This window comes from Acinonyx jubatus, chromosome B3 (genome assembly GCF_027475565.1).
Source record: "Acinonyx jubatus isolate Ajub_Pintada_27869175 chromosome B3, VMU_Ajub_asm_v1.0, whole genome shotgun sequence".
Lineage (NCBI taxonomy): Eukaryota > Metazoa > Chordata > Mammalia > Carnivora > Felidae > Acinonyx > Acinonyx jubatus.
In genome coordinates, this window is record NC_069386.1 from 32,222,501 (window position 1) to 32,242,568 (window position 20,068).

Below are 20,068 nucleotides of genomic sequence, written 5' to 3' on the forward strand. Positions count from 1 at the left end.
ACGATTAAAGCCCAGCTTAAAAATGTAAACAATAAATAGGAGCTCACCTAAGTAACAGTGTAGGGGCAGTCATCATGCTAACTTATCTATCAACAGGTTGGAGAAAGCCTGACAAGTAGATTAGAGGAAGAAAGAAGGGAGAGGGGGGAAAGGGAAAAAGGAAGGAAAGAAGGGGGAAAAAAAAGAGAGGAAAGGCTAATTATCAAAAGAAGTGACTCTTTCACCCTTTTCTTTTTCCATCCTCAATCTGTGATTATGGAATAATTACAGTAGTTCTATATCACACTCAAATTCAGCTTTGAGTATCTGGTTCCAAAGAGAAAAAGCGTCATCATACTCTGAATGAATGAACAAGTATACTGCGAAGTGCGCAGGAGATGGGGAACCATCACCCTAGAGTGGCAATGAAATGGGGAACTATTCATGCAGCCATATTTTTTTTACATGTTAGCATTTTACCAAGACGAGTATATATATAAGACTTAAACATAATACAATTAAAAAAATTTTTTTAGTATTTATTTTGAGACAGAGAGAGAGACAGAGTGTAAGCAGGAGTGGGGCAGAGAGAGAGGGAGACACAGAATCTGAAGCAGGCTCCAGGCTGTCAGCACAGAGCCCAATGCAGGGCTCAAACTAATGACCCATGAGATCATGACCTGAGCTGAAGTCTGACGCTTAACCGACTGAGCCCCCCAGGCGTCCCAACATAATACAATTTTTGTACAATGTGACCCTTAACAAAAACTACTTCATCTAGTATTCAAGTGAAAAAACATGGACCTGAGGAATATAAGTATCTAATACAAAATAAGCATGACTTACTCAGTTTACACTTTCCATTATTCTTCAAATAAGAATGTTCTAAAAGGGAGTGAATATTTCTCTTTACAACTTTCTGTTCTTCACCTTAATACCTATATCCTATAGGTTTTTAAATAATCCAATTAAATGTCAGTTCCTTGCTTGGGGCATAAAGGAACCAAGATTCTGACTATCCTGCAAGTCTTACAAAGCCATACTAAATTGTTATGCTGGGGAAGATAATTTAGCAATCAGTGAATCAATTTTCCTATACAACTTCCTCTGTCATTTCCAAGTTAGAAAAAAAAGAACTGACTCAATACTTCAAATAGCAACTGTAAGCAATTTAAATAATAGAAAGGGGTAAAGTGCTGCATTTTACTTCCTACAGCACTAAGCAAGTCTTAGCATAATCCCATGCACACACTAGATGCTCAATTGGTATTTGTTAAATGAATTTATTTATGGTAATCAGTTAAGTGAAAACTCCAGGATGATAATGCTTTTTATCAAGATATACCTTTCATAAATTTGAAAATATACATAAATTACTTAAAAAAAAACTTACCTGCTACTGTGAGCTTAGCTGTTCTGCTGACAATCGTTCCAAGGCTCTCAACAGTGGCCACACACTGATAATAACCTTCATCAGGTTTATTGTGTTTGGAATGCACCACATTGCTGATAAATAAAGACCCATCTGGGAGAAGCTGGCGTCGGTCATCAGATACTAAGTTTAAAAAAGTCCCATCTTTTTTCCATTCAATTTTTGGAGAAGGCTCAGAATATGCTGAACAGTTCAATATAACAGAAGAGCCTCTAACTGAGAGTGTATCCACTGGTTCTACCAGAAAGTAAAATGGAGTGAATGTTCGAACGCTGGATCCTATAAAAATAATGAAAAGAACAAAGTTAAGCAAAACTTTCTTCTTCTATTTCTGTAAGAAAATATAATTTGGACAAAATTACTGTCGAATAATTATGCTGTTTGGATATGATACATAGTAACAGTCATTTCACCATGAGTGTCTAATAAAATTTCTTTTATGAGGAAATCAAAATTTGACCCATTTAGAAGATGAGAAAAAAAAACCCTGCCAGATGAGATAATCATTGTTAAATTACATGAATATTTAATAAAAGCTTTATTTCAAACCCTACAATGGGATTTATAAATATTTAAAATTATTGTATTCAAAGTGAACTTTTCTATGAAACATAAAGGAAGCATAAAATTGAAATGATTCTTTGTTAGTAATAAGGTATGTTTACTGGCTGTATTTCTTTCAAAATTCACCATACCTACACTTTGTCCATTTTTCTAGTGGATCATTCATCCTATTGATTTGGCAATCTTTGGGTATTATCTATCATGTTTTGCAAATACTTTTTCCATTTTGAATTTATTTTTATCGTAAGAAAATAAATTTTAACTACATAGAAATAAATCTGTTATGCTTAAGAAGTTTTTATCCCAAGATTATAAAAAATTTCAGCTTTGTTTTGTGCTAGTACTCTTGTGATTTCATTTAAAAAATTTCTGCTATAACCCTTAAATTCTCAGCCAAAGAAAGCTTTCCAAGTCCAAGCGTTACCTCTTTTTTTCAAGAAAAGTACTAACCAACTCCCTTGCAGTCAGATTACAATCAGTTGTAATCAGATTTCTTCATGTGAATAATTAGGGAAGTTTAGTTAAATAAATGAAACCAAGACTGTTTTTAAAATATATCTACACACCCCTTTATCTAAATTTATTTACATTGTAAATTTAAGGATGCAACTAGCTCTTTATTACATTATGAAACAATAGTTCTAACTAAATACGAAACACACTGGCAGAGGGAAGGGAATAATATTCGCTTGTTTTAAAATTTTCTGGGGCAACTGGGTGGCTCAGTTGGTTAAATGTCCGACTTCGGTTCAGGTCATGATCTTGCAGTCCGTGGGTTCGAGGCCCACATCGGGCACTTTGCTGACAGCTCAGAGACGGGAGCCTGCTTCAGATTCTGTATCTCTCTCTCTGCCCCTCCCCTACTCATGCTTGCTCTCTCTCTCTCTCTCTCTCAACAATAAACATTAAAAAAAAATAAAATAAAATAAAATAAAATAAAATAAAATAAAATAAATAAAAATAAAATAATTCTAACACTTACAATGCTAATCAAATTCCAAACAGACTAATCATCCTTCCCCAAAAGCCAGAGATGGGTCCCATCCCTATTTGATGGTTATGAAATTGATTCTTCAAGACTTAAAACTCTTGAAAATAACCTTGGGAATTTTTCAAAAGTAAGCTGAGGTGATATGCTTCTTATTACAGTAAAAAATGTTATATTGGTACTATAGCAAAATAAATAAAAATATCAACTCCAGGGCAGTACAAAATGACAGCTAAACTAAGAGAAATTACTCTTACACCATTCCTGTGTAACATTACATCTTATTATACCACCCAAATTAAACAATTCAGGAACTTAAGAGATAAATGTATTAGACTGGCAATCAAAATATGCAAATTAACAATTTTAAATAATTATTAACAAACCAAATTTAATTTTAAAATTTGGACAAAGTTTCTGCCATTTAAAAAAGTAATAATTACATAAATGTGAATGTTTTACAGCTAAACACTCTATCATACTTTTGGTTTTCTTTCATTTTAAAAGTCCGTATCAGCCACAGTGAACAAGAGTATATATGTCTTCCAAGAGTTTTTTAAATTATATGAAAGTTTACAAATGCCTTTGAAAATCAAGGCACTTCAAATTTTACAAATATGTACTCTACATTACTTAGAATACAGCATTACTTAAATACTTACATATATCCTCTTTGTATTTTATTCCCTCAGTAAACAGGCAGTGACCTAACATATTGTTCCTTCACTTAAAATCCCTCAAAGGCTTGCCACTGTCTTTTACAAAAAGATCTAAATAAACTCCCTAGCTGGACTTCCATGTGACTGTATGACCTGGCCTCTGCCTACCCTCCAGCCGTCCCCCCGCACCACTGTCCCCTCACCCTGTAAGGCATGCTGCACTCCCGTCGGCCCCTGCAGCTCCTGCCCTCTTCACACAAGCCATTCCCACCACCACCCCTCCCCAATTAACTCCTAGTCCTCCTTCAGGCTCAGCTTCAATACTACTTTCTCAGAAATGCTGTCTGTCCCAGGTACCCAGACAAGATTAGTTTCATCCTGTCCCAAGCAGGCATGGCATACAGTACTCTACCTACACAGCACTTCAAATGTTCTTAATCTTTAAATATTTGTAATAACTTGTTTGTTCAGGCACAGAAGTTCCCAAATTTTCTTGGCTCCTGGTGCCTTTATTTTCTTAGTAATTTTTTTCATGAATTCCCTAGGCTAAAAGAAATACCTAACAGTTCTGTTTAGGAATTAGTTAGGTTCAAACAAATGAAGAAATATTCATGTCCTAACAAGTTAGTACCTTGCTGAAAAAATAATACACATACATTGAAAAATACTTCAACTTTTAATTAACCACAATTAGTTATTATGGGGTGTGTACACCTATTGGATACTGCACGTGTTCTCAAACCTTGAAATCAGATTGGATACTGCCATCCTCATTTCCTGCTCCACAGTGACTTTTGCATGGTACTTGGTTTTTATCCCAGCAACCACCAAAACCCAATTTCACAAACATCACAGCACTGAAATGAAGATAGCACAATCAAATGTTGAAACTGGGAACTCCTCTAACCTACGAGTCTGCACAGTGTCCAACAGATGTCGCTGTGTTTCCCTAGACAGCTTAAAATATGCCTGGGAGTTCTGTGAGGTACCTGGGGTATGTCGGGATATAGTTTGGGAACTAGAGGCTCACAATCTTTCTACATATCTTTACTCTCCATATTCATAATGTCGACTTACCACAATTGATGGTATCTATCTTTACCAGCTTCTAAAAATTTCCATTGCTTGAAGTATTTATTTCCATTCCAATACTAGCCATTAGTATCACTATCTTTTATGATAAAACTTACTAATGAACTGGTTTTTGCAAACTATGATGACTCTCTAAAAAATTATATATAAGAGCAAAGAAAGCCAAGAAGAGCGAAAATAATTTAGAATAACAAGGTAAAGGGACTGCACTCATCAATTTTCAGTATTTATTAAGCCACCAAGGCTCCAGAGCAGAGATAAACAGAGCCACATAACAGGTTAGAGAGTCACAAAATAGAGCTATATATATATATATCTAGAAACTTAACATTCATTAGAGGTAGAATTTTATATCAAATGGGGAAAAAAGATGAACTACTCAATGAATGTTACTAGGACAACTGGTTATCCACATGGGAGAAAAACAAACCTAACATTAACATGGTTCTATGTATCAGACACTGCTCTAAACATTCTCTACAAACTAACTACTCATTTAACCCCCATGACTATCCTATGAGATAGGTACTATTATTCTCATTTTAGAGGAGAAAACTGAAGCACAGGAATGTTACCTTGTCCAAGGTCACACAGGTTATAAATAACAAAACCAGAGCCTGTGATGTTAAACACACTACACTATAATGTCGCTCATATACATATAGAAAAATACATTCCAGGCCTATGAAAAAATTAGTAAGCATTTTAAGAAAACACAAGGATAACCCTCAAGTCAGATAACCTTTAAAAATTTTTTTTCATTGTTTGTTTATTTTTGAGAGAGAGAGACGGAGCATGAGTAGGGGAGGGGCAGAGAGAGGGAGACACAGAATCCGAAGGAGGCTCCAGGCTTCGAGCTGTCGACACAGAGCCCGACGCGGGGCTCAAACTCACAAACTGTGAGATCATGACCTGAGCCGAAGTCAGACACTCAACCGGCTGAGTCACCCAGGCACCCCGAGTCAGGTAACTTTTTAAATCAAGACAGGGAACTTCAAAGCTAGAAAAGATAGATATGCTTCAATTCATTGCATTTATTTTTTCTATTTTTTAAATTTTGTTGAGAGAGAGAGCTCATGTATGTGGGAGAGAGGGAGAAAGAAAGAATCTTAAGCAGGCTCCACACTCAGCATGAAGCCCAACGCGGGGCTTGATCCCACAACCCTGGGATCATGATCTGAGCCAAAATCAAGAGTCGGATGCTCAACCAACTGAGCCACCCAGGAACCCCGCATTTAAATTAAAAAAAAAATTATGGAAAAATATCATAACAAAGCAAAATACGACAAGGCTGGGAGGAAATATATCATATGTAACATAAAGAATTTAAAAAGTCACAGCACTCAATAGAAAAGTGGAGGCTGTGTTCCAATGAAACTTTATAAAAACAAGCAGCAGGATGGATTTGATCCAGTAACTATAGTTTACTGACTCCTGCCTTAGAATATTTAGCCAACAAAAAAATAAGTTAGCTATGTTTTAGCTGATCTGGAGTGAATTCTGTGAAAAGGGAACAATACGGACAAGTACAAATAACGAAATGTCATGTGCATATGACTGTATGAGCACTGAGAAAGTAGGAAAGTGTATCAGGTTATTACTGAGAGAAGAAGGATGGAAGGACATGGAGGGGTGGGTAGATAAAAATCCTCAAGCACCTAGAAAATAATTTCATGACAAAAATCAGCTGGTGTGTATAATCCCTTTATAAATATTATTACGTGTATGCGGCAGTTCTGTATGTTCACGCTTGTGTGAATACATAAAGGGATACATCTTTTAAAAACTAGTCATTAAAATGCAGATTATCTCAGGATGGTGATATTTCAGTTAACTTTTAATTTTTTCTTTCACCTTTGCGACTGCATGAATATTTTACATAAAACATAGTACTCCTGAAGCAGAAAAAAAAGCTATTTTCATTTTTATATGTAGTCTGCACAGGAGGGGGACAATATGAAAAGTGTGGGGCGTATTTACATACTGACATTCAAAAACTGTCAAAATATATAAATAAAAAATACTCAAGTTCAAAATGTGTACAGTATGACAAAATAGAAATATATACATAAAATATAAATATTAAAAAATATGTAAGATATAAAAATATATATACACACGTGTGTAAGCATATATTTAAATGTAAATAATGTAGGAGAAAGGCTAGAAGAATAAGCACTGAACAGTGTAACAGTGTTTTCTCCTGCGGAAAGTACTTGATTCAACTACTGACAGAGTGCATACAGGGGGAAGGCTTTTTACTCCACGGATTTCTGTATTGCTTACTTCTTAAAATATAAACAAATGCTTATCCATTCTTCTTGTCATCTTTTTATTTTTTAATAACAAAATAACTTCTTGGTGGTGGTGGTAAACAATACTTTGCTAGCAACATAATTTTTTTTTTTCTTAAGATCTATCACGGTTTCTCTAACCACTTTTCCTTTGTCACAGTTAGAAGAGTTATCAGACACTAACGCCTTGTCTGATTCTCTATAAAAACTGGCCTATACTTCCCACCAGGGTCCTAATTCCCTATCCACTTAAGTTTGCTTAATTTGAGTTTACTATGACCACAGTCACTATACATTATTCTGAAACAGGCTTAATGATCCTGTCTTATCTCTTCTACACTCCCAGGTCTCTGCAAATTTCTCACATTTTAATGGAATAGCTCTCACTTCTTGATAGACTATTCCTCACTTTTTGATAAAATATTTCACACTTCTTGATAGAATTCCATCTTATGAAAGGAAAATATCCACAGGGAACTTATTTCAGTTGTACTTCCCCAACCCCCAAATATCAACAAATCATACACTCACTGCACACCAGCGTGGACAATAATTCTAAATTTTATCATGCCCGGAGTAAAAAAAATAACATACAATATTTGAATACCAGCAGAAAAAAACGCCTTATCACCCACAGAAGTTCTAAGTTTGACAGCAGCAGAAATGCAGGATGGAAAGATAAGCCTTTTTTACACACCTACCAATGCAAGTATCCTGTATAATTGTTATTCATACTATGAAAATTATGTCTTCATTATAAACTAAGGAGACTAATGTCAAAGGGACTTCATACTTTACTCTTTAATAACATTACTTCTGATCACCCTATCTTATCCAGTCTGTAAATCCTACATTTCATCCTTCCTGACTCTTTAGTGTCCACTAATCACCATATAGTTCAGGCTTTCCTGCTTCAAGTTCAATTTATAATCACAAAGTACAAAAATTAGGAAGTAAAACAATACTCCATTCAAAGGACTCAACAAAATAATAAATTCACGTTGTTGATTAAGAACAAACAATACTTGGGGCACTTGGGTGGCTCAGTTGGTTAAGCGTCTGGCTCTTGATTTCAGCTCAGGTCATGATCCCATGGTTGGTGAGTCTGTGTCCTGTGTCAGGCTCTGCACTGTCAGCACGGAGCCTACTTGGGATTCTCTCTCCCCCTCTCTCTCTGCCCCTCCCCTCTCTCTAATAAATAAACCATTTTTTAAAATGTCCAAGAACAAGCAATACTTCAGAGTTCAATGTCTTCCACCCTGTTTTGCTACATAACAATTAGTGCTCCCAGCTCCAGAGCTCATCCCCTGTCTGCCCTGAACAGCCAGTTCTTCCAAAGACTCAATTACAGAACATGCAGAACTCTTCTCCTGGGATTTCAAGTAAGGCAAGTGGTTAGTTGTTAATATTACATATGGCCGGTCCTACTTTCCTGATAAACATATGCTTTGAAGAACTTTGATGGTACTGGTTAAAACATTAAAAACAGTGGACGTCAACTTCTAAGCGAAGCTGAATCTGAAATTCTTTTTCAGGCTACTACTATCCTAAAAGGGAAATTCAACTTGATTATTCTCATTTGTAGCATCTACTTTCCAAACTATTCCCCCAAAACAAAATATATCTGGATTTGTTTATTCAAGAAACATCTGTTATAGTAAGAGTGCTTTCCATTTCTTTATTATTCAGCCACTCCCCTCTCCCCACCAAAAAAACCAACCATGGTGGAAAACTCTTTTGTAAAATGAAGTCAAGCAGACATGACTTTGAATTCTAGCTCTGCTGTTCTAGTTAATTTCTCTGTGTCTGACATTCTCTTATAAAACAGGAAAAAGAATGCCATGCCCTCCTTGCATGAAAGTCTCCATGAAGACAGGTATAAAGCACTGACCTCATTGCCTGGCAGGTAACAAGTCCTCAATAAAAAGTTAACTATTCAATTAAGGAGAGCACTCATGCTGAGTATTAGGGGATGAATCACTAGATTCTACACCCGGAACTAATATTACACTGAATGTTAACTAAAATTTACATTAAAATTTGGAAGAAAAACAGGAAAAAAAAAAAGTTCAACAGTCCAAAAACCTACAGTATTTTCTCCCAAACTGCTAACATCTAGCACCTAAGTTTTCACCAATCACATTTTACAAAGTGCCATGCATAACATGGACCTTATTTTTTCATTTGAACCACATTTTGACAATTACAATTACATATAAAATAACATTAAGTGATCTTAAAATTCAAGTCTGATCATCTTTCTCCTCTGCCTAATTTTTAAACCACTACTCCTCTATTACAGTGAATGTAAAACGTAAATTCATCACCACGGCATGCAAAAAGGGCCTCAGATCTAGTCCCTGCCTCTCTGCAACCTAATCTCACATCGTACTCCCACTAACTCAATAAGCTCCAGTCCCATTATTCAATTTCTTGAACAAGCCATGTTCTTTCCCCTTTGAAAGTCTTTGCATTTGCTGTCCCCTCTGCCTGAACTTGTACTGCACCCACTCTTCCCGTCTCATCTTCTATGTTTCAATGGTCACTTCTACAAGGCCTTCTCTGACAACTATCTCTGTGAAGGTCCCAGTCTCCCAATCCTACCCTTTACGTGTTCTTTTCTAGCAATTCACTTTCTCTCTGTTTTTAAGGCCTATCTTCCCTGATAGAAGGCTAGACTTTATGAAAGTCCTGCTTATTTGTACCTTCATTTGTTTTTGCCTTTTGTTTGCATTCTTTTCAGGATCCTACAGGTCAGAAAGGCTCCTGGGCCAAGATGTAATTACGTATTAGTGATTCTCAGTAACTTTGCATCAAGTCTCTACTGGTTTTCTAAAATCAGCCTCAAAAATGTATATCCTGATGATTTCAAATCTGTCCTTTGTGGGGTGCCCGGGTGGCTCAACCAGTTAAGTGTCCAACTCCTGATTTTGGTTCAGGGTCATGACCTCAAGTTCATGAGTTTGAGCTCCATGTCGGTCTCTGCACTGACAGAGTAGAGCCAGCTTGGGATTCCCTCTCTCCCTCTCTCTCTGTGCACCTCTCCCACACACTCTTTCCCTCTCTCTCTCTCAAAATAAATAAATATTTTTTAAAGCACCAAGAAACAAATCTGCCCTTTGTAAAAATGTTTCAATAACACTTTTTAAAGTATCATTAATATTTTATGGTAACTTCTATACGATTGTCAAGATGAGTAGGCACAATCTGATAACCTAAAAATAATACCAACCACCAATGTCCTGAATAGTTACATGGAAATTTTCTAAGAGTTGTCCTAGAGAATTATGTTAATAAGTCTTAGTCAACATGCCAACAATACTAGCAATACTTATATTTCAGCTCAAAATAGGAAAATCTGAACTGGTCATTTTTCATTATGCTAGGTGAGAAAAATGTTAGAATTTTCATATTAATTACATAGAACTTCCACGAAAATATCTTATGAGCAACTTTTTGTTATTTGTGGTAAGAAGATTTTCCTAAGAGTAAGACATTTTACCCAATACTTGATGCAGCATATTTTCAACGTCTGAAACAAAGTATTTTTCAGTTCCACTTTTGCCTACTATACTGATGAAAATATGGGCTCAATGATAATATAATGTAAAAAGTAACTTGCAGGTACGTTCCAAAGGTATGAATTGTGACACTGTTTTATACTGTATTTTAATACTTCTTTGATTATTAAGTGGTATCATATTTTTCTACCATGAGCAATACAGTATTTTACTAGCATTTTTGGTACAAAATGTTTTATCACAGTAAATTGTTAAGTTCTTTTTCAACAGAATATCTCCTTTGCAGGCCTTCATTAAATACTTTTTCTTTTTTTTTAATTTTTAGTTTTGAGAGAGAGAGAGAGAGAGAGAGAGAGAGAGCGTGCAAACATGAACGGGGGAGGAGCAGAGCAAGAGGGAGACACAGAATCTGAAGCCAGCTCCAGGTTCTGAGCTGTCAGCACACAGCCCAAAGTGGGGCTTGAACTCATGAACTGTGAGATCATGACCTGAGCCAAAGTCTGACACTTAACCAACTGAGCCACCCAAGCACCTCCATTAAATACTTTTTCAATCATCTCTAGTTACTTTGACCTAATATGAAAATGAATAGTTATTACAGTTATTTGTTTTAAGTTTATTTATTTATTTTGAGAGAGAGAAAAAAAGAGAGAGAGCGCAGAGAGAGAATCCCAAGCAGGCGCCATGCTATCATGGCAGAGCCTGATGCAGGGTTTGAACTCACAAACCATTGAGTGAGATCATGACCTGAGCCAAAATCAAGAGCTGGACACTTAACTGACTGAGCCACTCAGGTGCCCCGATAGTTATCTATTTTAAAACACATTCTAAAAAACTCTAATACAATTACACTCATGAATATACAGGACTGCCTCTACTACACATGCTAATATCTCATCTTACTGCTATAATTATATAGGCTTTTGTAGTAGAGAGGTATTTATGAGTTTTACAGAGAGAAAGTTAACAATCCTGACCACTGTAGCTCTCAACCTTCTGTGAGGTTTTTTAATCATAGTGACAAATCTTTTAATAACTCATTGCCATCTGCAGAGCTATCAGGTTTTCCCATTCATTTCAATGAATTATGGTGATGACAGAACACTTGAAATCAAAACTGGCCTGGAAAATCTAGTTTATCTTACTGGCTTATAAATTCACCACAGAAGACAGAAAGTAAGAGACTGAGGGCAAGAAATAGTAAGATCCAAAACAGCAAGGGATCTAAGATCTAGTCCTACCTTCCCTAACAAAATACAAGCTTACTTCTAAGAATGAGAATTACAGGACCAAGTCCAAAGATATAAAAATAATAGTTTTCATTTACCGAAAAGCCACTACTGTTCTAGTGCTTAACCTATATTAAGTCCTCCAACCCTTGTTGTAGGAATTATTATCCTCATTTACAATGAGAAAACTGAGCCACAAAAAGTAATTTGCCCAAAGCCATGAAGAAAGTAAGATTTGAATCAAATTAGTCTCTGGCTTTCCTGTGCCCAAGATCATAACCATTAAACCTGCACTATCCAGTATAGTAGCACTTGGTGACATGTGGCTACTGAGAATTTGAAATGTGACTAATCTAAATTAAGATTTAAGTATAAAATACACAGAAGATTCAGAAGACTTAGTGCATGCACATACACACAAAGAAAATAAAACATCTCATTAATAATTTTTATACTGATAGTATCTTAAAATATTTTGGATATAGTCATTTAAATAAAATATATTATTAAAATTAATTCCACCAGTTTCTTTTTACTTTTCTAATGTGGTACCTGGAAACTTTTAAATTATGTATGTGGTTTGCACTATATTTCTCCTTGTCAGATGCTACCCTTCATTAATATGCTTTAAAACAAACAAATTCTTTTTAAAGAAAAAAAAGTTGCATTGTTTCTGCAAAGGGTAAAAGATTATGAATGATGACAGTAGATGTGAGGGATCAAAGCAATGCAAAACTCTTTTTGCTGTCAAATAGAAACAACTGGTCTACTATCTAAACAGTAAAAACTAAAAGATTTTAAGCAACTATCAGCACCCTCTCTTTAATACCTACTCGGAAATGTCTATTTAGAAACTAAATTTTTTAGAAACTTTTAATCAAAAATTGCAGAAAAAAATCAATTCTTTATTGATGAAATGGGTGAGAGGTTTCTGCAATTAACACAATTTCAGAGTATAATCCACAAATTACTTATTGATTACAAAGGATAAAATGTACCTTCACATGGGACAGAAATCTTGTGGTCACCACCTTAACTAAGTGATCAAATTCAGTATTAGCAGTAACGACACAACCTGACATGATATGTGTCCTGATGGGATGCAGTAAGAAGAATTATTATATTGTTTTATTATTATTATGTTAGAAAGAGAGAGAGTGCATGAGTGGGGCAGAGGGAGAGAAACAGAGAACCTCAAGCAGGCTCCACACTCAGTGAGGAGCACAATGTAGGGCTTGATCCTGTGACCCTGGGATCATGACCTGAGCTGAAATCAAGAGTTGGACACTCAACCAACTCTTTTAGGCCAAAGAGATTACTTTTCCTTAAATTTAACTCTCCTTGGTTAATTAATTCCACCTTTCTGAATTTCTTGTGTTCTAATGCCTAAGAGTACATGCTACATGTCGCATAGTTTCTGGTATTTTTATAATTCCTTAGATCATCAATAGCCTAATGCAGAGCTTTCCTCTCAAAGTTTTAATATTGTGAAAGTATCTATAAATAAGGGTATTTTCCTATATATCAGTACCATTAATCACATCTAAGAAAATTAAAATTCATTGAATAATATTGTTTAATATACTCAAAATTTAAATCTACCCAATATTCCCTAAATGTTCTTAAAGCCCAAGGCCGAACAAAACTTCACTTAGTATTGTTTTTGTTTCTTTAGTCTCTTTTCTTTTTTTTCTAAGTTTATTTATTTATTTTGAGAGTGTGTGTGTGTGTGTGTGTGTGTGTGCAAGCAGAGGAAGGGCAGAGAGAGACAGAGAGACAGAGAGAGGGAGGGAGGGAGAGAGAATCCCAAACAGGTTCCACACTGATGCAGGGCTTAAACTCATGAACCATAAGATCATGACCTGAGCTGAAATCAAGAGTTGGATGCTTGACCAACTGAGCCCCTCTTTTGTCTCTTTTCATGTAGAACAGTCCTTCTGCCTTTGTTTTTCATGACACTGACTTCTTTTTGAAGAGACCAGGACAGCTGTATTATAGAATGTCTTCAATTCTAGATTTGTGGAATTATTTCCTCAAGCTTAGATTTAGCTTAAACACTAATCTCTTTGGCCTAAAAGATACAGTGGGCATTTGTTTGTTTCTTTAGTATTTCCACTGATCCTTTAAACTACTTGACATCATTCCAATAAATTCCTTTTTTGCTTACGTTAGTTAAAATTTGTGATGCTTACAAAACGTACTTAATTGAAACTCTGGGTACATAAGATTTTTAAATAAATATAATACCACATTTTCATATAATTGGTTACAAACTGATAAAGTGACAGCACTTTAAGAAAAGTGTTCCAAATATTCTGCCAATTTCAGATAATCTACTATTAAATGTATATTTTAGCTATTTGAGGAGAAATTTTTCTGATTTTAGGATCAAGGCCTTGACCTTTATTACTATTTAACAATTTATATGTATTATTATTTAAAATAACTTATTTTATTTTTCTATTTTTGAAGTTAAACATCACTTCTCACTCTTTCTAACGTGTACCTCTAATAGCCTTTCATTACCTCAGCTCTGTTCAAGGAAACTAGATAAAATAAAACTAAGATCAGGTAGAGTAAAAGGCTCTGAACAATAACCTAATTACCACAGCTCACTATATCCAAAAAGGTGCAATAATTCTTAGCAAAATTTCAAGAGCTGAAGTCAGTAACAATAACATCAAAGGTTTATGGACTTCAAAGGCTTATTAAAATAATAACTTATACACTAGTTTTCCAAAAAAATTATTAAAGATCTACTATGTATAAGAACAAAAATTTGTTTATTATTTCTTACTTCACCCTAATCCACTCCCATCCCCACAATACAAGCATGATAAGAGCAGGAACCTTGTCTGGTATCTATAGTGGGTACTCAATACACATTTGTTGACTGAATGAAGGATGCTAAGCACCTTAATTACAACAGGAAGACACTAGTACCCTCTCTTAGAGTGCTGACAGTGGAAACACACAATGATATAATCATGGCTCACAAAAACATAATCATAACAATGTGGTGGGAACCGTTACAAGGTGTGTACAAGATGCAGAGAAAGAAACAAACCAGGCCTAGACAGTCAGGGAGGACACCTATGCAAAATGTGATTTTTAATTTTTTTTTAACTTTTAGAGAAAAACACTGCAAGTGGGGGAGAAGGGCAGAAAAAATCTCAAGCAGGCTCCACACTCCACATGGAGCCTGATGTGGGGCTCGATCCCACAACCCTGGGATTGTGACCTGAGCTGAAATCAAGAGTCGGACACCCAACTGACAGAGCCACCCAGGTGTCCCCAACATGAAACCTAAGGGATTAGTAAGAGCCAGCTAGTAAAGAGCAGAATGCATCATCAATGGAGCAGCAGGTGCAAAAGCCTAGAAACAAGGTGGAAGAGGCAAAGTACTCAAAGTCAGAAGTGGGTAGGCAAGGACCAAACTATAAGGATTTTTATATGCTAAGAAGTTAGTAAGCAGGCAAGGGCTTTAAGATGAAAAGTGAAGATCACATTTACTTTTAATAAGTAAATGCTTATTTACTTTGCTTGCTGCCAAATGGAGACAAGGCTGGAGAGAAGGAAACTAGTTAGGAAGCCACTGTAGTTATCTCCGTGGAAGCCTGATAAAGCCCTATTTTGGAAAGTAGCAATAGTGACTAAGAGGCAAAAGATCTGAGGAATTCTTAAGGTCAAATCAGTAAGCCTTGGAGAATGATTAAATGTGGAAGTGAGCGTGAGTAAATGTAGAGTAAGGGCGGTGGAGGAGTCAAAGCTGACTGACAAGTTTCTGGCCTCAACAATGGCTGAATGGAGGTGCCAGTCACTGAGGAAGAGGACACAGTCAGGAAGATCATGGTGTCTGCTGCAGATGTGGGAGTTTAAGGTGTTTATGGTACATGGATGTGGAAGACATACAAGCTTGGAACTCAGCAGAGATTCATGTTGAATTCACAAATTCCACTCAGGAGACATATGTTGAAACTGAAGTTGCAAGAGAAAATGAGATATAATAAGAAATGTAAAACATGAAGCCAAGATCCACATTCTGCGAAACACCAACATTTAAGAGAAAGGCAGGAAAAAAGCCTGCAAAAGTCACATAAATTAGAGGACAAGAAACCGGCATCCCAGAAGCCAAAGAAATATTTCAAGAAGGAGGATGAACTGGTGAGAGTACAATACAAATGGACACTCACTCACTGGATATGCAGTAAGAAGTTCACTGACGACCTGGGCAAGGACAAATTTAGTGGTGTCATGAAGACAGATGCCACATTACAATGCACTCAGGAACAAGATGGAAAATGAAGAAACAGAGCTTATAAAATGTGCAACAGCGCTTCTCAAATTTTAGTTTGTATACCAATCACCTTGTCAAATCCTTAAAATTCAGACTCCAGTTCAGTAATTCTAGGGAGGAGCCTGAAATTCTACATTTCTAACAACTGTGCAAGTGATGTGGATTCTGCCAGTCCACAAGCGACATTTTTGAGAAAGATATAGAGACCATTTTCAAAAAGTCTGGCTGTAAAAGGCAGAGGAGAAATAGACTGGCAAATAAAGAAAATCTGAGCTTGGTCATCTTTTATATTCTCTGTAATGGAAGAGAGACTGGAGTATGCTGAAAGATGGACAGAACCAGAAGAGAGGGTGAAATCGAATATTCAGGCCAAAAGATCAGGATTCAGGCTTCTGGCCGTAATGAAGTAACAGGAACTAGACTTACCATCCTGCCATAGACAACTAGGAAACTGGACAAAAATCAATGAAACAATGCTTTTCAGACACTGGACAACGTGAAACACAGGACTGTGACCCCTGAGAGAGAGGAAGCAAACAAGATGAGCCCTAAAATCACCCCATCTTACAGCCTGTAAATATCCTATCTTTCCAGTCCTTAACATGAGAAGGGAAAAACAAAGAGACCTCTGAAATTTCACAGTTAAAGAAACAGATCAGAGTGGGGAGGCCAAGGTTACTACAATTTGCAGAGTACAAAAGAGGAGGGACCTGCAAAGAGAGAATGATGCACATGAACTTTGGAGTTTGGCAGAAGAGTCCCCTCAAATCTGTGGATGACTACTAATGTACAGATGAGGGGACTGAAATTGTACAAAGTATATCTCCTAACCACAATGGAATTAAACTAGAAGTTAGTAACAGATAGCTGGAAAACTCACCATGAGATCATGACCTGAGCTGAAATCAAGACTCAGAAGCTCTACCAAATGAGCCACCCAGGTGCCCCTAAGCAACATACTTCTAAATAACTCACAGATCAAAGAAGAAATCACATGAGAAATAACAAAATGTTTTCAACTTAGTGAAAATGAAAATACAGCATGTCAAATTTGTGCAACGTAACTAAAGTAATGCTTTGAGGGAAATTTCAAGCGTTAAATGTCTATACTGAAAACAACGTCAGACAATTATTCTGGATCAGGGAAAGGACACTTCTTTTGTTGTAACAGGAAGGAAAGATGAGGATATGAGTAAGCCTGGTGTGGGGTCCCAGGTGCCACACTTCATTGCTCGTACAGTTGCTGACGGAGGTGAGTATGACCGTTGCTGCTGTGGGTAGGCTGTGCTGTCGGGAAGGGTCAGAGGTCTGCAGGTGATGGCAAACATCTGAAAGGGCTGCAGTGGGAATGGAAGGGAGCATCAAAAAGGGAGAATGGGATTACTGGGCTGCACTGTGGGAACAGTTAGGTTGGTAACTGTATTTAAAGAAGTGCCAGTATGAGAACAGGGTTTTGCAGACTATAAAGGGAAGAGAACGCAGACATTTAAAACTGAAGTTCTCGGGGCGCCTGGGTGGCGCAGTCGGTTAAGCGTCCGACTTCAGCCAGGTCACAATCTCGCGGTCCGGGAGTTTGAGCCCCGCATCGGGCTCTGGGCTGATGGCTCGGAGCCTGGAGCCTGTTTCCGATTCTGTGTCTCCCTCTCTCTCTGCCCCTCCCCCGTTCATGCTCTGTCTCTCTCTGTCCCAAAAATAAATTAAAAAACGTTGAAAAAAAATTAAAAAAAAAAAAAAAAACTTAAGTTCTCTAAGAAGAGGAGTAGCAAGTGACAATGAAGTAAGAGGTTTGAAGATATCAGCAAGTGGTTGTCAATGGAATCTACGACAGACAGGGAAGGAAATATACAGGAGTGAACTGAAATCGGTAAAACTGATGCCAGCACAACGGGAGAAACCTGGGAAACCAGGAGACTGGTGAGGCTGTGATACCATTTTAATGATATCTCAGCGCTGCCGAGGGATGATGGGCCTAGGGTGCAATTCTGGAAGCTGGTGCTTGAAGTGGCAGGAAAGAGAAGCCACCGGAGACGAAGAAGTTGAAGAACTGAAAGTGACAGCAGAAAGTAAGCCAAACAGACACATTTCCACAACATGACAGACTTGCAATGAAGACTATAAAACAAAACCTAAAGTTTTCAATGACTGAAAGTGAGTATGTTAAGTACACGGATAATGGAGAACAAGCAAAACCGTTAAGATTTAGTGGCCCACATCTCGAAAGAGCAGCAATTTTTTTTTGAGTAATTATTTCACATTTTTGAAAGCTATTTTTTCCATTATTCTTCAGTAATCAGCTATGTTTTAGAGAGCTGATACTGCTCTAAATATTGCAAATAGAGTACTTTTTTCACATGGAAAACAAGCATTACAGATTTTATGTGACTATACCACCATATGTTTACAAACTGTTACCAAGTTCAGCTAAAAAAATTTTTTTTGAGTAAAGATGCATTAATTCTTGAACGTAGAAAACAAATTGCACATGAATAATTTATTGAAAGCTTTTGCTGTCAGCAGCTTTACTAAACAGAAGTAAAAATTTATGAAATCCCACAGGACAATCTAACAAATATATGCAAAAGAGAAGAACATAACACCAAAAATCCTTAATAATGAATCTTATAATATCAAAGCTATTTTCTGCAAAGAAAGCTGTGCATGCACAAGCTCTCACTGCAAAATAAACAGGTTTCAGAAAGATCATGTCATCATTTCCCAAGGTCTGTAGACCAGGTTCTAGAATTCTTCTTTCAGCTGTGTCTTTAATGACAGAAATAAACTGAATTCAAGAGCTTGTTAACTAGCCTAAAGCTAATTCAAGCCTACGTTAGTAAGCTGTCATATTAAGTCATGAATTCATATTTCATTAATTGAGTTCTTAATCTCTTGATAACATATTTCTGATATGAAGTAATCCTGCAGGGGGGGAGGGGAGAGGAGAAAAGAAGACTTAAAAATCCAAGAAAGATGTTAACAGCATCAGAAAGATAAGACACAAACCCCAAAATACTCACAATGAAGCCACATATATATCAAGCAAGCAGTGGTAAATACATTTGTGGGAGTAAAATAAGACTTTTCTGTGCTTTTGTAACTGCCTACCATTTTCACACAGATGTAGAATTAGTTACTAAAATGAAATGCAAATGGTCCTTAATCACTTTAAAAGATACTCAACCTCACTCATAATAAGAGAAATGCAAATTAAAACTACACTGAGATACAAATTTCTTACCTACTGGCAAAAATCCAAATGTTTAACATACTCTGTAGGCAAAGTATAGGGAAACAGGCTAATAGAAATGCAAAATGTCACATCCACTATAGAAAAAAGTTTGCAACATCTAACACAATTATAACTGTATTTGCCCCTTGACTTAGTAATCCTATGTCTGTGAATTTATCCCAAAGATACACTGGTCAAATATGAAAATAGGTACAAGCAAGACTATTCACGGCACTACTACATGTAGTAACAGTCTGGAAACAATCTTGATGTCCAACAACAAGGCACACACTGAACACACTGTGGTACACGGACACAATGAGGTACTATGCAGCTGTAAACAGGATGACAGAATAACTTTATCTCTATAGTAAATCAAGTGAAAAAGGTTGGAGAAAAGTGGGTATATTTATCTAAGAAAGGTAGGATATTACTAGACATACAGACACACATAATTTTTAACCCATACAAGAGAGGAAATATGGTTACCGGAGATAAGAAATTGAAGCTGGATGTCTCTGAATAGAACTTGTTCATAGATTTGACTTTGGGATTGTGCAAATATTTTACATATTTAAAATACAAAACTGGGGCAACTGGGTGGCTCAGTCGGTTGAGCATCCGACTTCAGCTCAGGTCACGATCTCACAGTTCGTGAATTTGAGCCCCGCGTCAGGCTCTGTGCTGACAGCTCAGAGCCTGGAGCCTGCTTCGGATTCTGTGTCTCCCTCTCTCCCTGGCCCCAACCCACTCACAATCTGTCTCTGTCTCTCGCAAAAATAAATAA

General features: G+C 36.6%; 1 protein-coding gene across 1 annotated transcript in view; it reads right to left on the reverse strand.

Annotated features, from left to right (window-relative positions):
* NEO1 (neogenin 1) overlaps positions 1 to 20,068 on the reverse strand; it is a 240,805-nt gene that overhangs the window by 170,856 nt on the left and 49,881 nt on the right. The window contains 1 exon segment of the mRNA XM_027067729.2: positions 1,373 to 1,690. Within this exon segment, the coding sequence (XP_026923530.2) occupies positions 1,373 to 1,690 (318 nt within the window).